Source organism: Hemicordylus capensis, chromosome 3 (genome assembly GCF_027244095.1).
Source record: "Hemicordylus capensis ecotype Gifberg chromosome 3, rHemCap1.1.pri, whole genome shotgun sequence".
NCBI classification, from domain to species: Eukaryota; Metazoa; Chordata; class Lepidosauria; order Squamata; family Cordylidae; genus Hemicordylus; species Hemicordylus capensis.
Window position 1 is genome coordinate 75083390 of NC_069659.1, and position 23570 is coordinate 75106959.

The 23570-nt window shown below is 39.2% G+C and overlaps 1 protein-coding gene across 18 annotated transcripts in view; it reads right to left on the reverse strand.

Annotated features, from left to right (window-relative positions):
* The window catches only part of ROBO2 (roundabout guidance receptor 2), a 735763-nt gene that overhangs the window by 68861 nt on the left and 643332 nt on the right, over nucleotides 1-23570 (reverse strand). For 11 of the 18 annotated variants that reach the window (XM_053307032.1, XM_053307028.1, XM_053307025.1 and 8 more), the window contains 4 exons: nucleotides 20894-21076; nucleotides 18546-18572; nucleotides 4815-4857; nucleotides 3214-3341 (listed from right to left, as the gene is read on the reverse strand). In XM_053307032.1, the coding sequence (XP_053163007.1) occupies nucleotides 3214-3341; nucleotides 4815-4857; nucleotides 18546-18572; nucleotides 20894-21076 (381 nt within the window). The remainder of the gene's footprint in view (nucleotides 1-3213; nucleotides 3342-4814; nucleotides 4858-18545; nucleotides 18573-20893; nucleotides 21077-23570) is intronic. The other 7 variants (XM_053307038.1, XM_053307029.1, XM_053307026.1 and 4 more) reach the window with 1 other exon arrangement.

Genomic DNA, 23570 nt, shown 5'->3' on the forward strand with positions numbered 1-23570 from the left:
ACAATCAACCAGATGCCTCTGAAAGAGGCGAGGGAAGAGGTGAGGGCATGCGCTCTCTCTTGCTGTTGCTACCCTGCAACTGGTATTTAGAGGCATCCTGCCGCTGAGACAGGAGATGGCCTATAGTCACCAGACTAGTAGCTACTGATTGACCTGTTTTTCATTAATTTGTTTAAGTCCCTTTTAAAGCCATCCAAAACCGTGAGAGTCATCACATCCTATGGGAAAGAATTCAATAGATTAATTATGTGATGTGTGGAAAACTACTTCCTTTTTTTGGTCCTAAATTTCCTCACCTTCAGTTTCATTGGATGACCCCTGGTTCTAGTGTTGTGAGGGAGAAAAATGTCTCTCTGTCCACCCTCTCTACTCCATGCATAATTTTATACACCTCTATCATGTCTCCCCTTAATCACCTCTTTTTCAAAATAAAAAGCCCCAGATGCTGTAGCCTTGGGTCACAAGGAAGGTGCTTCAGGTTCCTGGTCATCTTGGTTGCCCTCTTAGTCACCTCCCCCAGTTCTAAAATATCCTACTTAATAAGCGGTGACCAGAACTGTATGCAGAACTCCATATGTGGCTGTATCATAGATTTGTATAAGGGCATGATAATATTAGCATTATTATTTTCAATTCCCCTCCCAATCATTCCTAGCATCAAATGTACCTTTTCCACAGCTGCCGCACACTTAATCAACACTTTATACAAGCTGTCCACCACAATCCCAAGATCTCTCTGCTGGCCAGTCACTGACAGATTAGATTCCATCAGAGTATATGTGAAGTTGGTATTCCACCCCACCCCCCAATATGCATAACTTTACACTTGTTAACATTGAACCACATTTACCACTTTGTCACTCACTCACCCAGTTTGGAGAGATCCTTTTGGAGCTCTTCACAATCTTTTTTTGATTTCACTACCCTAAATAGTCTTGTGCCATCCATAAATCTAGCCACTTCATTGCTTACCCCAACTTCTAGATCAGTTATGAACTAGTTAAAGAGCACTGGTCCCAATACATATCCCTGGGGGACCCCACTTCTTCCTTCCTTCCTTTGTGAAAACCTTCCATTTATTCCTACTAACTGTTCTTGTTACTTGTTCTTGTTCTTGTTACTAATACCAGTTACTAATCCACACATGAACCTATCCCCGTGTCCCATGACTGCTAAATTTACTCAAAGGCCTTTGGTGGGGAACTTTGTAAAAACCTTTTTGGAACTCCAAGCATCTTACCATATCACCATATCTTAAGGAGGACATTGTAGAACTGGAAACAGTACAGAAGAGGACAACCAAGATGATCAGGGGCCTGGAGCACCTTCCTTATGAGGCAAGGCTACAGCATCTGGGGCCTTTCAGTTTGGAAAAGATATGATTACAGCGAGACATGATAGAGGTGCATAAAATTTTGAATAGAGTAGAGAAAGTGGACAGAGAGAAATATCTTTCCATTTATCACGACACTAGAACCAGGCATCATCCCATGAAATTTAGGACCAACAGAGAAAGTACTTTTCCACACAGTGTGTAGATCTATGGAATTCTCTGCCACAGGAAGTGGTGATGGCCAGTAGGATGGCTTTAAGAGGGATTCAAGGCAAATTGATGGAGGATAGGTCTATCAATGGCTACTAGTCTGGTGGCTATAGGCCACCTCCTGCCTCTGAGGCAAGATGCCTAATACCTTTCAGAGGGGACCAACAGCAAGAGAGGACATGCCCTCACCTCTTGCCTGTGACTTCTCTGAGGCATCAGTGGGCCGCACTATGGAACAAGATGCTGGACTAGATTAGCCTTGGGCCAATTCTGCAGGACTTTCTTATGTTATGTTTACTTTGTACATATGAGGGGGAAATAAACTGAGGAGGTGCCATCAGTTTATGACTGCACCCATACAAAGGTTGAATTTGGTCCACTTCTTTAATTCATTTTTAGTGTTTCATTTTGTCTCACCTATATAAAGCATAGAAAAATATCAGTGTTGAAATGTGTAAGAGAATAATTGGTCTGTATTAGAAGCAATAAATAATAAAATTTGGAAATCACCATTTGGAAATCACCATGAAAATGACAAGTCTTGAACTAAGCATTAAAAACATTCTTCTGTTTGCTTTTCATTAACAGCCTGCAGTCCAGTTTTGCCATTTCCTCTAATTTTCTCTAATGGGAGCTAGGAAATGACATGATTGGAAAGAAAATCAAAGAGGGACCTAGACTGGACGACTAAAAACACAGAAATATGTGGAAGGATAGACACAGGAACATGGGTGCTGGGGGACACAAGAAGGAAAAAATATCATTCACATCCCTTTTTTACACCTCATTAAAATCAGGATAATGTGCTAACTGAATTGAAGAGATGAGAGAGCCAGCAGTGGGCTTGTGAAGAAGAGGCTACTGTAACCTGAATAAAGAATTGGGTCAGCTGCAGCTTGGAATACAAATACATGTACAACAGCCAGCTGCAGTAGAACAGTCACTACAACTAACAACAACCCACTATTTATTCTACACCGGCAAAGATAAGATGCATTAAAAAAACTCCATACCACTTCATATGAAGGGCACTGTCTAATTCTCAAATATGTGCATTTGAAGTTCCAAGTACAGAACTGACTGAATGCCTGTATTCAAATTTTCAGCCATAGAACTAGCTCCACACACTCTGTATCGTCAGAAAATTTATTTAACCACCACAAAGGGGAACTTTACAGAAAAAAGCCCGCAACTTGGACAAGGAGTTCTAAAATAAATAAAACAATTTTTAAAAAATATTGATGCTTTGAAAGCTTCATTAGATAGTATTACTTTTTAAAAAATAAACAATGTGCACACACACATACAAAATCATGGCCAAATATTACACATGAAACAAACTTTATAGCTGGGAAGATGGACAGGAAAGGTTCATTTCATAGAAGTGTGTGTAATATGGTGCTTATATTCTTCAATTAATAAATGTGTCATGCCTTACAAGACTGACAAATTATCAGAATAATTATGCCTTATCTTTAACTGTCTCATCTGATTTAGAAGCTCTCTTACAGCACTGAAAAAGTTCTACAGCAGTAAATTCAAGGTGAGAAAGCTCATAGATACAAATCCACTTTTATGAAAGGCTGGAAAATTGGCCGGAAAACATAGAATAATGCTCTTTTCTGCAAACATTATAACCCCTTTTAAAATAACATTATGCCCAAACCCACCTCCACGACCAAAATTCCCAAGCTCATTTGGTCCGCTGGTACTGTTGTTTACTGGCAAACTGGTGGCAGGCCATGAGTCCGCTAGCCAAGGATAACTGGGATCACTTGCATTTAACAGGCCTGGTCGACTGAAAAATAAAACAAGTCTGTAAGAAAAATCTTTGCTATTATAATTGAATATACTTTATACACCTTTGTTAATACTGTATGCAACAAATACTTTATGACATTTAATTGATTTCATATTAAGACTGTGAAGGCTTTCTAGAGTTAAAAAGCTTCAATAGTTAACTGGAGCTTTATGCAAATCAGTATGGCCTGTGGAAATGGAAAAGGCATCAGTCACAAAACTGCTAAAATCCAAATAAATGCTGTTGTCTGTCTTGCAAACAAGGAGTAGGCTGTACCATTGGAAGATCCAAAACTAGGGATGAATGATAAATTGCCACCTCAAGGGAACAATCACTCAAAGTGACTGTTCTGTATCAGCCATTTCCAGGACTCTGGGCTACTATACCTTCACTTCCTGCATCCCAAATGTATGTCTGTCATCCACAAGCTGCTACCTCTTCCTTTGAGCACTCTTGCATGGTTTTAGTGGCAAGTAGGTTTGAGTGGGATTAATGGAAAGTTCAAAACAGCATTTTTATCTATGTCAACAGGCTTTCATGTTCATATGATTTGATTTCAGTCTTAGAGAACAGCACTGAAGACTGAGTATCTTTTAACTGAATGGAACTGATTGTAAGACGCTAGGTACAATTCAAATAATCTGACTCATCCAACATATTCCTTAAATTTAGCATGATCTACTGAAAGGCGAGCAGCACCTCACAATATTTATTATCATGGAAAACACAACTTTGGAGCTCTGCTTGATTAAAACCAAAGAGCAACATTTGGGATCCTTGTACTCCTCACAAAATCCCGAAGAGAATCATGGGTTTCTATGGAAACAGCAATAAGAAGATCCAGCAGCATTCTTGCCACATCTATGAACTCTCATTAGCCCTAATCTCTTTTTTGCTAAAATATTGATTAAATAGGAGATTTGAAGTTATTACCAGAGCCTAATTACAATCTCCATATTGGCATAGAGAAAATAGATGAGGATATATGGGTCTGTTATCAACTTTTATCAATTTCAATTGAGTAGCCAAAGTTGTAGAATTCAGTCCTATCAATCTACAACCTATTCATCTTCCATGAATCATTTATTTTGTGATCGATTGTGTGTAATTGTTCACTCACAGCAATTTAGGGGGAGCCAATAAGGAGTCTTAAACAACAGCAACTTCATTTACTAATGCCTAATTAATGCAATAAACATCTTGGAAATAAATGAACACATTCCTTGTGATACTTTCTACTAATTTCTTCCTGGGCATGTGGGAGATATGAAACATCTGGAGTTGATTCCCCTCAAGTGTACAACAGATAGATCATTAAAATCTGGTCTAAACTATTTGATTTCTCCTAGAATTTTCACTCTTACAATTCATCACATTTAAAAAAAAATTCTATTCAACAATGAAATGATGAGCTTTAAATACGATAGAAGTGAAATTATTTTTTAATGTATATTTAAACAGCGAACATACCTTCCATTGCTCATAAGTCCTCCATCTCCTCTTTGAAAAGTGACTGGTTTGGATTTTCAAACACAAAAAGAATAGAAAGTCTATTAAGCATAGCATATTTATATGAAGCACTAAGAGACCACATTGAATAATGCATTGAACCATATAACCAAATTTAAACAGGAAAGAGAATGCTACCATATCTCCTAGTTTTCTCTAGACAATATTGATTTAAATCAATCTCTTTCAATCACAGTCTCACAGGACAACTTATTTCTGATCCCTTGATATTATGGGTTTTGGTAAAGTTTTCTAAAATCAATAGACCTTTGGCTTCAAAATGAATGGAGACAGAAGCCCCTGAATTGTGTTGAAAACATTCCACTGAAAATATTATCTTCATTTTTTCAAGCTAAATTAAAATGAAATTGGACTCTCTAGTATATTAGCATTTCAGTGAATAATTACTGGTGACCTGCATGTACTATCTTCTCATTATCACAAAAGGGTAAAAGTGGAAATTATGCTGAAACTGAAATGAGAGCAACATACAAAGGACAAGTACATTCTCACCCAATATTATAATTTATAACACCTTTTCTTTTATACCCGACATATAATGAAATGAATGTACGATATAAACACTGCCGTGTCCTTCATACATCAGAAGATAGAAATTTGAATCCCTCCACAATTTTCTAAATGACAATTGCTATAATACATTGTGTTTCTGTGGCTGAAACTGATGCAGCCTCCAGTTTGCAGCCATAAAGAGGAAACACACTAAGATGGCCATAAACCTAAAGTTTCAAGGCAGCAAAAAGAAAGACTGAAGCACCAAGAAACCAGTGACGGTGACAAGGAAAATGAGGGACTATACTGCACAGTTGTATTTCACCATTCCACCAAGGATTCCTCCCATTTTATCCTAACAACGTATGAGGTAAGTAGGCTGAATAACTAGCTCAAGGTCATCTAGTGAGTTTCATGGCTAAACAGAGATTTTTAACCTAGGTTTCCCCAGTCAAGTTCCAAAACAATATCCAAAGGGCAGTATTGCCTTCTCCTTACTACTCTAACCTATCACACAGCACAATCTAGGCTTAGGTTTAGGACTTAGACAAGAAGCTAACAGTTGCCTTAGTCAATCAGTAGAGTACAGAGAAAAGATTGTTTGTATAATCCTCACCAAAATGTCCCCCCATGAATAAAAAAATTCATTATAAATGTTGACTATGAAGCAGCAGTCTCTTGATCTCTTGCCACAAACTCAAACTACAGTACAGCATCAAGACGGATATGCTATGTTCAAGAGAAACGAACATATATACTTCAGTAGCCACAGCCTTCTGTGAAACATTACATTTTTGCCATGTTATCAGTTCCACAAGTGGCTTCACAATGCACATCTAACAACAATGAAGACAAAGGGGACTCCTCTGGGATCCCATATAGAATGAACTTGGGAACTGATGATAAATTGCCTATCACTACAGTAGGGGCAATTATTGTTTCTAGAAAATCACAGCAGGCATATTTCACATTAAATGGTTTACTATCCCTATTTGTAAATGAGTAAATGAAAATAAAATGGAAGTGCAAGTATATAAAATATTAAATAAGTGTCTGCTTACAAAATGATGTTGATGCCTGTGTTGCTATGTTTTTTATACGCTACCACACAATTGCATCAGTTTTGCTAAAATAGATAGGCTAATGCTAAACTGTATGGATCTGTTACAGCAATATGCAGGGAAATATGGTGCCTGCTTATTTATTTATTCTGTTGTAACTGTAATTCCGTTGCTTGTAAAATATTTGAACATCTAATTTGTACTCCCTCATCTTTTTTCATTTTTCTTTTTTACAATATATTTTAGATCTATCAAAACAACATGCTTTAAAACAAATCTATAAATATTATGGGGTGCATGAACCTAATCATATAATAGTACTGATTTTTTAAAAACAATATTTCGATTTACACTATATTGAAATGCAATTAAAGTTTTCCAGATTCACATTTCTAGATAGCATCTTTTCTTAAGCATAGCACCTTTTCTGGTACATTGCCTGGCCTTTCTTATCTACCTCGTCTAAATAAATAAGCAAACAAAAGACCATCCCTGTCACTCTCTGAGTGAATATTCAGGGAACCGAGGTCCTAACGTTGAACCATCCTCACTTATAGATATGGATGCTCACAGTGAACAGTTTTTCAGCACTTACTCCTAAATTACACTTACCCAAATCCATCCTCCATTTTAACCATCTCTTTAAGAGGAAGAAGGAGAGAGTTTGAGTAGGCTTTTATTTTAGAGGAGGGTCCAATATAATACCATGGCTTTTTCCAGGTGGGGAAACCTTACCATTTTTTCTTGACAGAAAATACCATTCCTCTGTGGTGGTGGTGGTGGTTGCGGCAGCAGCAGCAGGGTTTAAGTGCTGTTGCTCTTCCTGGTGGCCTGTTCATGCCAATTATCATTTTGTTTCTCCTGAATTGCACCAACAAAAGATGCAATGTCACTATGTTTCATTATTCAAGATCTGTTCAGGGTTAGGTGAATGACAGCTACCAAGGGCCGGCTGCCAGATAGAGCAGCAGTATTTAAAGTGTTTCTGTCTCCCTCAGAAGAGCAGAATTTTCTGTCAAGAAAAAAATGGTAAGTCCTTATCTCCCCTGAAAAAAATAGTAGTATTTTTTAAAAATTTTTTGCTTATTGACTAAAAGTGGAATCAGGATTAAGCTACATTCAAAAGAGACACCTGAAGTAAAATTTCATCCATACTTAACTCAAATAGCTCAGATTACCAGAAAATCCTGAACAGAATACATTTTTAAATATCTCTCTGGAGACATCATTGCGGGGTTGCGGGGGCTGAAGCGGTTGGGTAGGTGACTAGAGTGCAAGTGGAGGAGAACTCGGTTCGACTCTGACAGGATATAGTATGTGACCCATTTGAAGAGTCATGCGTGCGGCAAAAAAGAGCTTTTGGTCTGAGCGCATTGCGGCTGCAGGTTCGCGCTCAGCGGAGCTATACCGGGTTGTGAGGAGTTTGATTTCTGCTCCTTTTACTTCAAATCAGTTCCCGGGGTCATTCTGCTGTGATGCCTTTAATGGGTTGTTTGCAAACAAGATATCCTGTATTCGGGCTGACTTGGACTCCACTGTTTTTGCAGGATCTATGGAGGTGTCCAGCAATCCCTCTTGCAGTATTAGGTTGGATCAGTTTCAATCTGTGACTCCTGAGGATGTGGACAAGCTGCTTGAGGCGGTGAGGCCTACCACCTGCTCTCTGGATCCTTGCCTGACTTGGCTGCTTCTATCTAGCAGGGAGATTGTTGGAGATGGCCTAGTTAATATCATAAATGCATTACTGAGGGACGGTAGGGTGCCTCCTTGTTTGAAGGAGGCATTGATTAGACCACTCCTAAAGAAACCTTCTCTGGATCCATTAGTGATGGACAGTTACAGGCCAATCTCCAATCTCCCTTGGTTGGGCAAGGTGATTGAAAGGGTGGTGGCCGACCAGCTCCAGGCAGTCTTGGAGGAAACTGATTATCTTGATCCATTTCAAACTGGCTTTAGGGCTGGCTACAGAGTTGAGACAGCCTTGGTCGGCCTGATGGATGACCTTTACCGGGGAATCAACAGAGGGAGTGTGACTCTGCTGGTTCTTCTAGATCTCTCGGTGGCATTCGATGCCATCAACCATGGTATCCTTCTGGATCGCCTGGGGGAGTTGGGGATAGGGAGCACTGCTTTTCAGTGGTTCCGCTCCTACCTCTGGGTAGATACCAGATGGTGGAGCTTGGTGACAGTTGCTCCTCAGAACGGGAGCTGTTATCTGGGCCCCAGGGCTTCATTCTGTCATCAATGCTTTTTAATATCTACATGAAACCGCTGGATGAGGTCATCAGGAGATTTGGTGCTGGGTGTTATCAGTATGCTGATGACACCCAAATCTACTTCTCCTTTTCATCTTCAGGAAATGGCACTCATTCTCTAAATGCCTGCCTACAGGCAGTAATGGGCTGGATGAGGCTTGAAGCGGAATTGAAAATTCAGAAAATTCAGAAGAAATTCAGAAGAAATTGAAGCTGAATCAAAGCAAGACAGAGGTGCTCATTGTGAGGGCTCAGAATCTGAGGGATGAGTTAGATCTCCCTGTGCTGGATGGGGTTATACTCCCCCAAAAGGAGCAGGTGCGTAGCTTGGGAGTATTCCTGGACCCAGGCCTCACTCTGGTATCTCAGGTGGAGGCCATGGCCAGGAGTGCTTTCTATCAGCTTCGGCTGATTCAAGAGCTGCGCCCATTCCTTGGAGAGGATGACCTCAAAACAGTGGTGCATCAGCTAGTAACCTCCCAGCTTGACTACTGCAATGCTTTCTACGTGGGGCTGCCTTTGTACATAGTCTGGAAACTTCAGTTAGTTCAGAATGTGGTAGCCAGGTTGGTCTCTGAGGCAACCCAGAGAGACCATATTATTCCTGTTTTGAAACAGCTCCACTGGCTGCCGATATGTTTCTGGGCAAAATACAAAGTGCTGGTTATTACCTTTAAAGCCCTGAATGACTTAGGGCCAAGTTATCTAAGAGAGTGCCTTCTTTTACATGATCCCCACCACACCTTAAGATCATCTGAGGAGGTCCATCTCCAGTTGCCACCGGTTCTTCTGGTGGTGACGCAGAGGCAGGCCTTCTCTGTAGCTGCTCCTGGGCTGTGGAACGCATTCCCGGCAGAAATTTGTAATTTGAGATCATTGCTGTCCTTCAGGAGAGCCCTTAAAACCTACATATTTGGCCTGGCCTTCCAGGGTTTTAAATGATTCACTGTTTCAAATTCTTCCCCTGATTTTCAGGGCTTTTAGCTGTTTTATTGGTTTTATTGTGTTTTAATAGTTTGGTTTTAATTGTTAATTTGTTTTAATTGTTTTTATCATGCTGTGAAACGTCCTGAGCCATTTTGGAAGGGTGGTATATAAATCAATCAATCAATCAATCAATCAAATAAATCAATCAATCAATAAATAAATATCCAAATTAATGAAGCCTTCATATCATGATGCTGTGCTGGTGTTATAGGGGAGGGGCAATTTTTGTTGATTTTCCCCTCTGTCTGAAGCTGACTGTGACTCACAAAAATCATTGAAAGTCACTGTGGGCTTAAGAGGGAAGGGGATCAACAAAAATTTCTCCTCCCCCAGTGCACCAATGTAGCATAGTGTTATGAGCCATAACATATCCTCTATATCAGAACTAAAAAGCCCAAGAACTAAAGATTGGCTTTGTGTCCAATTCAAGAATCCCTACCAGAAACTCTCTGTTAATAGGCATGCTGAACTCTTAGGGAACTGCCAACTCAGGGAATTATCTATCTAAAGGGTGCATTGTTATAATGGTATGTGTTTAGCTGGTCTTCTCCTATGGAAGACATACTGTTGTTGCATTAATATATACCTACTTTATGTTGATCCTTCCCGGCTGGCTTACAATAGGCTACGTTCCTAGATTGAGTTATGCCTGTCACATATGTTACTGAAACATTATGCTTAGTTCGCAATACGATAAGGAAAACTGGCAACCAATTGTTTAGGCTGTTATCTCCTGAAACACCCATTGTCCCTTCCTCCTCTCCCAGACCCTAACTAGGAAAGGAGCCTCAAGGATTATAACTACTGTTTGCAGAGTTTGATTATTTACCTCCTGAGATCTTTGCAGCAAGGACAGACCGATACAGTTCCTTCCTGATAAGATTTATTGGGTGGTTTCCCCTTGAAATGAAGATGTGCATTGTCATGAGAACACTGTGTTTATAGTTTAGCTATTAACACATATGGAGATTTATGATGGACATTGCACTGCACCAAAGACTTGATGTTCTGATGAAAGGATCTAATGAGTATAAAGACAAGGTGGCAGCAGGCATGAATTCAGCAATCATTTGCTCAGACTCACTGACTGTGAGGCTATCCAGCCAAACTGAAGTCCCACCAGATGTGGCTTGTTAGCAATCCCCTCTGTGTAGCTGGGAATTGGATCACATTGTGATCTACATTCAGCTCTGGAAGAGAATCTCTAAGACACATCATCCGCCCACCTAGCTGCTATCTTACTGTTCACAATATGCTATGTACCCTAGCAATGCTCACTTGCTGACTTCTCCTAGAATCAGTAAAGATTATCTATGCAACCTCTCCAGGCTCCTTGATCTCCATCCAGCTACCTTTCTCTTCACCCTCTTTCCCAGCAGTCCAACTTGCTTAAGCTGCCATCCCTCTTGCCACCTCCTTCCTCCCTAGTTTCCTCTCTGTCTCTTCCCTCCCTTCCCGTAGGCTGTTTGGTTGATATTGGTTGCTAGCTGTAACACAGATTTTTTTTTTGACATGCATTTAACCCATAAGATAGCTATCGAGAATATACTAGGATGGTTTTAGAATATGACTTGCCTTATGTTGTTACTATTAGTTCAATAAAGCTTTAAAATTGCATAAAGTTGTAGTATTGGTTTTTTGTTGCCTCTCTGCCAGTTTTGATCTGTGATTCCCATACCAAGAACAGGTAGCTAGGGATGTGCAAGAACTGTTTTGGCAGTCCTTTGTGGACCACCAAACCGGTCTGGAGGTCCAGAGTTCAGGCTGGTTCAGTGGCAGTGGGGTTTACCTTTAAGAAGCAGGCAGTGATGTGTGCAAGCACACCAGCCACTTCCAGTCCAAGGCTGACTGGGGCAGCAAGGAGGTATGCTGCCATGCTACGCCAGTGGTTTTGGAGACAGTGCTGGTGAGGGAAATGCAGTGGGGAGGATGAGCACCCTCCCTGCTTCTTAAAGGTAACCGCTCCTGCCACCGAACCAGCCAAGTGCCAGTTTGTGTACATCAATACAGGTAGCCACTGGATGGCAAGTACAGCCAAGCTCTTTTTTCACTCTGGCCTTGCTCCCAAGCACATGCAGAGCACAAAAGTGATTAGGGGGCACAACATTAGCAGTACCAACACTGTATTAGTCCAGATGTTGGCCAGTGTATGTTTCATAATGGCATCCAGCAATCCAACACAAAGAAAGCAGAGGGATGAGATGTTTGGCTATAAGTTCTCTCCTTTCACGCAGACAGAAGTATTAAACTAAGAATGGTTTAAGGATACCTTACTTGGGCAACCAAGTAAGAGGATATCATCTTTTCCATAAGATCAACATTATGGGGAATAGGCATGTAAAATCAAATGATACCATTAGACTGCCAAACTAAAAACAGTGTTTACTATTGCTGCCATATGTCTGTGTCAGCATTTTTGCCTGAAGTTTGAATTCTGGAATTCCAAAACAACTCTAATATACTGAAAGGAACTTATCTGAATACAGTGGACCTTAATACAGTAGAAGTACAAACAAAATCAGTCATACTGACTTAATTCAGGAATCAAAATTTCAAACAGCTGTGGGACATCTTGAAGACAAAAAGGGAGATAGAAAACTACATTCTTCCTATCACTATCTTGACTGCGTCTCTTATGTGTAATCAAAAAAGAAGTGTAAAAAATCCCATAGTCATGGATCTTACACAAATTCTCACAAAAAGCTGGAGAGCAGTCATCAGAACATAGAGGGATAAATTAGTTGTTAAAATATGATAGTACACAGGGATTTATACTGAGATATAATATATTTAAGGAATCTTCAAGCAGTGACGCAAGGACTACAAATACAGCAAGCATAATTAAATGACAGTCACAAATTGAAGGAAAACCTTACACTTCTAGAATACAGAAATACTAAGGTAATATCTAAACTATTTACAAATATTATCTGGCAAGGTTAAACCTAATCTTCATGGCTGCTGGAACTAAAAAAAGAAAAAGAAATATACATAGCTGACATTTTGAGGCAAGAAAGCTTTCTGTGTGCCTATCTCTAGTAGGCCACATTTTCCTACTACAAATGAAAACTTTAATGTTGCCAGCCAAGTCTCATTCCTTTTCCTGATAAGCTGTTCATCAAATATGAATATAGATTAATCCTCTTTTAATAAGCATTAACTCAGAACAGATAATCAGAATATAAAAATTCCATCAAATCTTCTGCCTGTGTTTGGATGATTCTGTCAAATAATTTATACTCATCTACCACTGTTACAGCTTGTGCATGAAATGTTTAGTTAACCATTTGTAATTTGTTTATGTTTACTCAGTTTCACAAAATCTTTAATCCCCAAGGGCACTTTCCCCCAAATATGCTTACTACTCATAAGGAAAAATATACAGTTTTCATTCATGATTGGTAGTATATGCAGTCATGAAAACATCTCTGTGTTCTCACAAATGGATGCACCCATACTTATGGGACTGAGGGCACATGAAAGATACATTACGTTTTTCCTGTTTCAGTGGATGGATTTCTATGAATTTATAAGAAGAGGACAGGATGGAGAAATATGATGAGGTAGTCACTAAAATAGAAGGAGTTATCTGAGAAAATGAATTTTATTCTATGTTTCTTATGGAATTTAAAACTTGGATATCTACCTAGAGGGAAGTACCTGCTTTTTGCCAGCTCACCTTCTTAGAGCCATGTGTAAATCTGAATTGTATATTTGCACCTGGAGAATTTAGAGACTGAACATCAAAAACATGGAATTAGTGTTGTATTTAGTATCAGCATGAGATGTGTGCACATGTGGGAGAGTGCTTGCAGAGGATGACAAAGACATGGAGACAAACATGGCTATGGTAATTAAATAAGGAAGAAGCAAATTAACACCAAGTAAAGATTTGTTGTGCAAACAATCCAATATTGGAGACAAGTTAACTGCTAAGAGCTTGCCTCAGATTAGCTTGAGAATTACCTCAGTTGTCCCTGCTGCCACCAAATGGGGAAGAACCTGGATAAGAACCACTGAGCAAATCTGAGGAAGGTTGGAAAAGATCTCCATGCCCTCACTGCCAGTGCTCCATCCTTGTCTCAGAAGCAGCTTCCCAAGTAGGAAGACTACAAATCTCAAAGGGAGGAAAGAGCAGGGAGAACCCTTCAATCCCCATTCAGCAGCATTGCCACCATTCTTCTCCTGGCATGCTGTGGTAGAACATGGGGTGGGGAAAGAATATGAGAGAGAGAGAGAGAGAGAGAGAGAGAGAGAGAGAGAGAGAGAGAGAGAGAGAGAGGGAGAGAGAGAGAGATTTCCCCCTACTTCCTGCACTCTCTTGCTGTTTTTGCTGCTGCCCCTGACACCAGTACAGGTACAGGTCAAGGACTGACAGAATAGGGTCCACGATCCCAAAACTCACCCCTTCTTTAGAGAAGCTAAAGAAGTCCACACCTTCTTTAGAGAAGCTCCAAAAATTTCTTTCTGGCCCCAACTTGATCTTAGCAAGAAGTCAAAAAGTGATTTTCTGGCCAAAACTTTACAAACGTTACCAAAACCCCTAATCAAGATGCTAAGCTTTTCTTAATAGTCATAAATTCCCCACATATTTAAAGGATTAGTAAAATTTAATTTACTATTCACATGATAGAAGCCCCTTCTTTTATCAGTCAAAACCTAGGTTGTCTTCATAGTGACTGTGAAGGTCAGTGACACTGAGAGCTAATGGTTTAGGGATGCATCTATATCCTTGCTGTTGCAATGGATGCTAAAGCAGAGAATCCAAATTTATCTGCCATGTATTGGGATGCATTGCATCCCATCTGAATGGAATTATCAATATTGCAGCCAGGATTCAGCCACACATGGCCTTGGGCAAATCATGGTTCTAGTCAGTCAACAAGTGTCAAGAATTGTTATAAGGACAAACAAAATATTGCAAAGCATTCAATACTAAGTTATGTTATTCCCGTCACACACATGCTTTGATTACTTGTGAACTGTTAAAACAGCTAATCGGGACATATGGGATTATCGAGGATTGGAATATGGAAATGTATTTGTCCATCTTGTGTTCCAGTAAACCCCAGAAACGGAACAGAAAGGCTAGCATTGTTGATGCATTCATTTGTTAATAACAGATTTCTCAGTACACCTAAGTGAATAGTGAGCTGAGGAGAAAGAGAATAATACCGTGCACTGACTGAATACATTGACTTTAGGCTTCTTCTTCCTGGTATAACTGTGGAGCAGGCATGAAGCCACCTGTGAACACTTACAGCATAAAGACACCATAAAGGATACAGCCACATCACCTATTACCCCTTTGCTCTTGCATAAGATGGCTACATACTTCCCCCACACCCACATCAGGGCAGGAGTAGCTGCTCTTTAAAGTTTAAATTTAATTTCTCATCATTTGTTTATTTGCAGTTGAATGTATGAACTGATTAAATTAAAATTTTGTGTAACTGGTGCAATGGATTTGATGTGATTATTCTGTCTGTGATGTTTGACCTGTGATGGCTCATTCAAACCTGCAAGTCACTACTTTATGCTGCAGGGTCAACCAGCCTTCAGTTTGCATCACAATGAAAACACAGGGCCGGTTCAGTAACATAGAATCCAAGGTTTTTCCAATCTATCCCAGTTCTGGGAGCATGAGCTCCTCCCCCACCCCATTTCCTGTATGCATGCCTACTTCCTTTGTAGATTAGGATATGCTGTGATTGGTTCGGCATAATAAACCCACTAGTCTTGGCATATTGTTTCAGGGAACCCTAGATCTGAAACTCATTTGATTTTTTTGTTCAAAATGCACAAAGGAAGAAAATAAAGTAGTAGTTCAACACCAATACAATATAGGGCTAGTACACAAGAATTATCAACATTCCTGGAGAATAAAATCATATCAGTCTCATAGCCTTCCTTAAAAACAGAGCATCACCACCTCCTTTATGTCCTCAGACTGTCACACACTCTTCATTCTTTTCTCTTGCCAGTTTCTCTTTGGGTCAAAAAACCCCACCTATTAACTGCAGCTGGAGATGACACTTAAATTATAGAACTTCTCAGAAAAAGTCTGTGCTAAAACAAAACTCAGTCCTTGTATAGCTGTGTGCATCCATGAAGAGATTATGGGAGTTAAGGCAAAGAATGGCCTCAAGGCTTATAGCCATACTATTTGGAACTATCATACACTAAGAACTAATCGTCAAAATCCTAGAATGCTACAGTAGCTTGTTCACATCTCCCCTCTGACCCATGGTTCCTGCTTCTTGAACCTGTCCAGTCTTCAGACCCAAAGCTTGCCTCACAACATACTTCTGCTACTATTCTAGTGCTAATGCTTCATGCCCCATCTTGTCCACCTCTTGTCCTCTCCCTGAACATCTGCTCCCTACTTGGTGAGCTTTGCCAAGTACTCCTTTCTGTCCTATCTTCTTTACTGGAAAAGACGTTTTCTATTTGTCTCTCTTTCAGCAGCAAACACTGGTCAAGGAACCACCTCTGTGGAACAGAAGGAATGCTGTTCCTGCATTACAGTTCTTCAGCACTACTGAACCAGAGCAAAACCTTGCTAAGTAGTTAATGGCTAGGAACTTTATTTTCACTCATCATAGTCAACATTCTAATAACACTTTCCTCCCACTATAATATGATGCAAAGTTTGAGAGTCTATTTGTAAAGACCAGAGTTCTTTTTTGAGCCTTATTGTTGTTTTGGAAACATAAAATTCTAGACTAAGGAAATTGACTTTACATGATGAGATACTGATGAACCTTACACTCATCGTCTTTTTAAACTATTTATCAGCATTTTTGAATTCCTGGTATTAGATTTTGTTTGCCTTATGTCTATGCTAATGAACACAACTGAAACGCCTATGGAGATTTAACTAATCCTGAAGAGCATTTTGCTGTCCCACATCATTTGCTGATTTGAGGTCCTATGCAACTATAACACTCATATTGTGTATTCAACATAATTCCAAGCTGTGATTCCCCTCTCCTTTTTTCCAAATAAGCATGCCAAGGATCCTTGGCAGAAACAGTTCCGTGTTTTCATATATTTTGTTATGGAGAACTGCGATGACCCAAGTCAAGATTGTCCCGGTAGGCAGCTCCGCATCCTGCCAGCTGCCTTGCTCAGCAGGCAATTGTGGCCTCCTGCTGAGCTTTGCAAGAGAGGCAACTGAAAGGGGGAGAGTTCTCAGAGCCAGGTGCTGAAGGAAGCAGCTGGCAGAGAGGGAAGGGGTTCATGGAGAGGCCAGGAAAAGAGCAGCCTGAACATGGAAGGTAATGGGATATTTTAAATTAATTGAATAAAGACTGGTGAAGCAGTCAACGGGGGTGGAGGAATAAATGTTTACATTTGGAATGAAGGAAGGGGAAGCAGGGGAAGTCAATATCAGCAAAAGAGACTTGATAAAAATGTAAAGGGGGCATAAGAGTATGGCTTGAAGGAACACTGAGAAGAATAAAAGGAGAAATGTGACATTTGCACACAGCAACTGAGAAGAATGACCAATGACAGAATTAGAAGAAGCACTCTATTTGCATAATTCTGTTTTGAAACAAAGAGACCCAAATTTGAATCACTTACTAGAATACTGTTTGAAGTTTGGCTCATAAAATTTAGCAGGTTGATTGTTCATGCAGTAGAAATGGGGTGAAAGGTGATAATACAAGTGGGAGCACATTTTCTTGAAAGCTCTAATTCACATTTGTTAAAGTGTCAACAACAATGTGCATTCGCACTTTCATGGTCGCTGCAAAATCATTTATAATCATACTTCTTTGCAAATAAGCTTAATGTTTGCAAGTGTGCTATTGATACTTTGTAGCAATATATTTTGCTTGACATATTGTACCAATCATGCAAGTGGTGTTTTGTCCTAGCACAATAGGTATTGGCAGAATAAAGCTATATCTTGGTAGCTTTGCCATTGCACACAGAATTTCCATCATTAACTTGGGCTGAATACAAAACGACTGATTGCTCTCCAACATTCTGGTCCAGAGACTAATTATTAGAATGGATGCAAAATGTTCATTTTGTAGACTTTGCCTAAACACAGTGTGAAACACAGAAACAGGCAAACAGCGGAAATCAAGAGATAATGGCCTTAATGGTGGCTGTTAACTACACTCATTGCTTTCTTGTCCACATATATGTTGGACAGGCCATTGCAACCTGCTGTTTCAGACACAGTTCATTTATTCCTCATATAACTTTAATCACGATTGCTATAATGGCCTACTGTATGGTAAGTCTGCTAAAGAAAGGATAGCAAGGAAGTCATTTTCAGATCAGGCTGTCTCTCTTTAAGAATGACATTCGGTTTGCATGAAAGCTGTAGAGATATGAAATTGTTACAATGTATGGGTTGTGTATGAATGAGTTTATATCTCAACCTGCTGAATGAAATTTATGTGCATGAATTAATTTCTGACAATATCTGGCATGTATGTAACTTCAGAAAGAAAATACAAAGAGCAAGAAGCTAGGATAAGTTCCGCTTCTCTGGCCAGGCACACAGGTCTTCACAATTTGCAAGCTGAGTGTTGAAATCCTGAACCGTACAATCTGGGCTTTGTGATTGAGGCCTTCCTATGTGGTTATGTTATCTCAACCAATGCTCTGTTACCTATCAAAAGAGCATAATTAGAAGGACTGGATGAGTGGAAACTAGACATCATTATAATGAAAGGTCTGTCTATGGTGGTGTACTGTGCTGACTGCTGGTACGGTCAATATCACACAAGTGATGAGCAGGTAGAGTGCTTCTTCTTGCACTTGGGCTTTAATTCCTTGTATAGTGTACATGACTTCAACCACTATTTGCGGCATTTGTATGTTGGTGGGGTAAGAGACAGACTAATGGACAGTACCTGCAGGGGTGAAGGTGAAGGACTGAACTGCAAAACAAGAAAAGTAAATACATTGTGAGTTACAAACCCTCTTTAGAAGTGCCAGTTAAAGGGCACAAGCATCCTTCAGACTCGGGTATGTGCAGGTATAGAAATTCCGCTTTCAGCATTAGCCAGCCAGCAGCCCATGAGAAATAAAGGATTGAAGAGAAGCGAATGGCAATTTTTTGACAACTGCATTAAATGGTAATGAATTTGATGTGGACATGCATCCTCTCCCATAGATGCTATGATAAGCTTTGAAATGTAACTCCTTAATGAGTTTTCATTGTCAAGCAAATGCAATATTTGACCACTGACAATTCTGTGTCCTGACACAACAGTCAGTCACATACTGTGGGGTCACTGATAGTGTCACGAACACTAATACCATATATGTAAGTATTTTGGGCAATGAGTCTTTTAATTTAGCTTTTTAACAATTTTGGTACTGATAAATGGCATACAATTGTCAGTTAGAGACCAAATTTTCTACACATTTCAAGAAAAATTTCCTCTATGCAGACTTTTACATATATGTCACAGAATGTTAAATGACAGAAGACTAAACACAGAAACATGCCATTTTGCAGCACATAGAGGCCAAACAATTCAGTGTATGAAAATCTTCATTAGCTATAAAGTAATAGGCAAGTAATTGTCCAGCACATCTGAAGTCTATAAAAGCCCAAGGTAAGGGAATGAACATTAAAGTATTAATAGTATCCTACTACTAATAGTATTAATACTACTAGTATTAATACTGTTAATAGTACTCTACCATAAGGAGGTGACAAAACATTTCAGCTTTCATTGTCAGTGATCTTGATACATCTAACTTTGCAGCTTTGCTTTAAAAGTCAATCAGAAAAAGCAGTAGCTATTGTCATAGGTATATGTGCACATTAATTAAAAGGAAAACGTGCAAACAGCATAGCCGATGAATAATGTAGTTTTGCCACCATCGTCATTTGGGCTCACCATATACAATTAACAAAAAATCAACAGGATTCTAGAGTCAGAAACACATGGCATACTGCCAGAAGTAAATATGCCTGAACTGCCAAGAAAGCATAAATGAGGGATATTTTCTTTCTTGGAAGTAATACAACAAATTTAATGGTTGAACTATGCAAAAATAGTAACAACAAATTATTTAACAGAAGTTCTCTGACAAGGCTGTCTTGGGATATATGGTGTTCAAAACTTTTGCTGCACACCAGACCACACACAGAAAATCATAAGAAAAAGGGATTATATAAAATTGCTTTTGTGTTAAGCAGTTCAGCTAAGGTTGGTGTGTTGGCATTGTATCATATTACAAAAATTACTGGACATGAGACACATTTCTGAGGCACACATTTATATCACATTTCTAAACTGCTTACAAAATATGAATACAGAAAATCTGATTAAAAGTCATGGAACACAGAGAAAAGAAGTCATGATTTAGAAATTCCAACATCATGCTGATACATTCCTGTTTCTTTCATGAGCAAGATGATATGCAAAACATGCAAACAAGAGAAGACCCATGTGCCTCTGGATTGTTTTTAGTATAAGAGAATAATGCTTATTCACAAGTAGGACATATTTAGTGTCATCAAACTTAGTGCATATAAGTAAGTGAATGACTACCATCCACTTTAGTCAACACCACTGCTTGAATGATTTATTGTCTAAGATGGGATCACCTATTATCCCTTCTTCAAAGTACTAAAAACTTAGTGGTGCCCATCCAGCTATACTTGGTAATGACTGTCAGTGGAAGAAGTTAGTCACGACTAGCTTAAAGCCCATTGTTTTTCATGGACTTAGTCTCTAGTAGCTTTCGATGGATAGGGGTCATTTTAATTGTGCAGTTGGCTTGCTTACTTTGATTCATAATTATATGCAATTTAAGACTATCTAGTATCCTAAGAAATTCTGGATTCCTAAGTTCCACTGAAATTAATTGGACATAAGTCAATTATGACCAGTTTGTCTCAATTTTGTGATGTTTGGTTAACTTCTTTAGAATACAAACCCAGGATTTCAGTGAAAATGTTCATGGATGTTCATCTATCTAAATTCATGGGTGTCTAGAGAACACTTGTTTTGGGCAGTATAGAAAAAAGTTAAATAAATAAATAAATAAATATCAAATGTGCTTATCATGTGAATATAAGGACTTCTTCATAGCAATGATAAAATGTGATGCAGAGCAATGCACTTGAAGCTCTTCATATTCCTGTTTTGTAGCATACTGAGCAAGCATACATTCATTCATTCCACTCATTATTTATCAATTAGCAATGTTTTCTTGCTTGAAAAATAATTCCTGTTCTTACCTGCATAATTGCTGAGCCCCTTCCTCTTCTTTCGGCGCCAGTACAGCCAGATGCTGAAACCCATGAGAATTACCCAACATGCACCACCAATTCCAGCTATGAAGGCAGGTTGCTTGACAACATCAGTGATTTGTTCTGTTATGCTATTGTTGTTTTCAGTGATGACAACTTCATTACGACCCCCTGGTAAAAAGAAGAAGAAGGAGAAGGAGGAGGAAAAGGGCGAGGGGGAGGGAAGGTCATATCATCATATCAAATAATACTGAACATATTAGATTACAAAGATGATTCTGAAAATTCAAAGAACATAGAACCAAACACACACACACACACACACACACACACACACACACACACACACACTGCCTTACAGGTGGGCAATGACAGTTATGCCTACAAAGCAACTTTATCTAGTCCCTGGCAGTCCTTAATTCATTAATAAGGTTTCATTAATAAGGAAAAGGAAATAGTTTTCCAGTTCAAGTTATAAAAAACTCAGAAATATGCCATACTTAAATATTCCATTTCCTTTTAAAAATATGTATATAACAAGTATGTAATATATACATAGTCAAATCTATATGCTCATGTGCTCCATAACTATGAAGGTCATGCCTCAAGGTGGCTCTAAATGTATTATGGAGCTGAGTGCTCATGAAGGGATCTGTTTCTGTGCTCATATCCCTCATCATGCCCACTTTCAGAAGAATAGTGAGACTCCTCATTTCTGTCTTATTGGATGAAGGCAGATAGAAAGGAACAGAGTATTCAAATGCAGGTCTTAAATGCAGGTCTTAAAAAAAGATAAGCACATAATATAAGATGGGACAACTATAGTATTATGTCAAACAATTGCACAGCTAGCATCTCAATATTTTTTCATCACACTGTTTTCTTGATTCTGACATTAAAAGCATGGTTATAACCAAAAATTTAAAAACTACAACAAAAGTGTTATTTTCTCTCTCCTGGTGACTGCTGTATGTCTGGAACTGTATGCACAGATGCAGCCAAAAATCATTTAGAAAGAACTGATGCTTCTAGAGTGCAAATTAAAAATATTATAGTTACAGATCCCTAACATTTGTGAACAGCATAAATAACTGTAGTAGAAAGCATATGCTAACTGACCTTGTTTTGGAAATAACTGATTCCCTACAGATGCTTCATTTCCTTCTTCTCTTAGGAGAGTAACTGGCCACATACCAAACACCCAGTCTAAATAGCTGGTAGCAAGTAAATGACAAAATGCAGGCCCCAAAACTGGCAAATACTGCAATTAGCTAGCCATTTGAACGGCTCAGCAAAATTAGGCTGCTTTCCAGGTTCTTCCAGTGACTGTGAATAATTCTGTAGTCATTAAAATGTATAATCCTCAAAATAAACTCTTTCCGCCACAAAATAATCCTGTATTTTGCAGCAAGCTAGCTCTGATTGCATAGCATTTTTTTAAAAAAAGACACAATTTTCAGTCATTTAGTATTAAATGGGCTATATCTCTGTACACTTATTGCAATACAATTCTCAAGCTACCAGATTTTCATAAGTTATATCCACACTATGAGGCTGGTATAGGAGAGGTCTCCTGGCTGTTGCAAGGGAGATCTCCACAATGCATCATGCACTCGAGCACCGCACCCTCGAGTGGTGCATTGTGGGATTTCTCGGGGCCAGAATGACACCCCTACTCATGCACCTCCATGCTGCCTGGGGCAGCAGCAAATGAGTCTGGGCTCGTGATCTGCATGCCCAGCAACTTCTTGGTAATTATCTGCAGGGAAAGTGAGGCTATACAGCCTTCCTTCCCACCTGCGCTCCCAAACGATCGTGTGAATGGGCCTACTCTGTTCAGCATCCACATGTTATGGTGACGAACACAGACAAAGTTATTCATGTTATGTTGAGTTACAGTAGAACACTTTCAATCTGTATCCTGCATTTCCGGGGACTTGTACCCAGATTCATTTTTAAAATAAACAATCTTTCACTGAAAGAATACACACACACACACACACCTGAATGCATGTACAACATGATCTGAATAGGGATGTAGATAAATTAGGTATCATATGTTGTTTTGTACAGCAAATATTTACTTACCTAAATCTATCACCTTAACATTCAGGATGTAGAATGTGCATGACAGAACCACAGTGCAAATGGTTAAAATACTGTATAATTGTGGCTTGCTAAGAAAAAGCATGTTTTCCTATTCAGAATGATTAAGGACACAGTTTACTTTTTGGAATAAAGCCAGTGCTATGTCAGCACATTGGTTCTAGCCTCAGGTAAACAAATAAGGTCATTTTCTCAACATTTACTGTGGCTGCTATTTCCCCACTCCTGTCATTTTTGTATCTAGAACAGAGAGGAAGGTACCTTCTCTGAATGGGTATCAAATCATAGTTTACATTTATTTCATTAGATTGTAGGAGAAATGGCCAGTGCACGTCTAGCAAAGCTGACCATATTGACTAAGCAACAATAACCCTTCTTTTGTCACTGAAGCTACAGATTCACATAACACATGTAAATGAATAGCAGCTGCATAGCACAACAGACGGCTTGTGCCATAGCAGCTAAAGTGATATCCAACTCTGTCCATTTGCCAATCACAAACTTAATGATTTTCACTATTATTAAAAAAAGGGTCCTGAGTGTTGCTATAATAGTACTT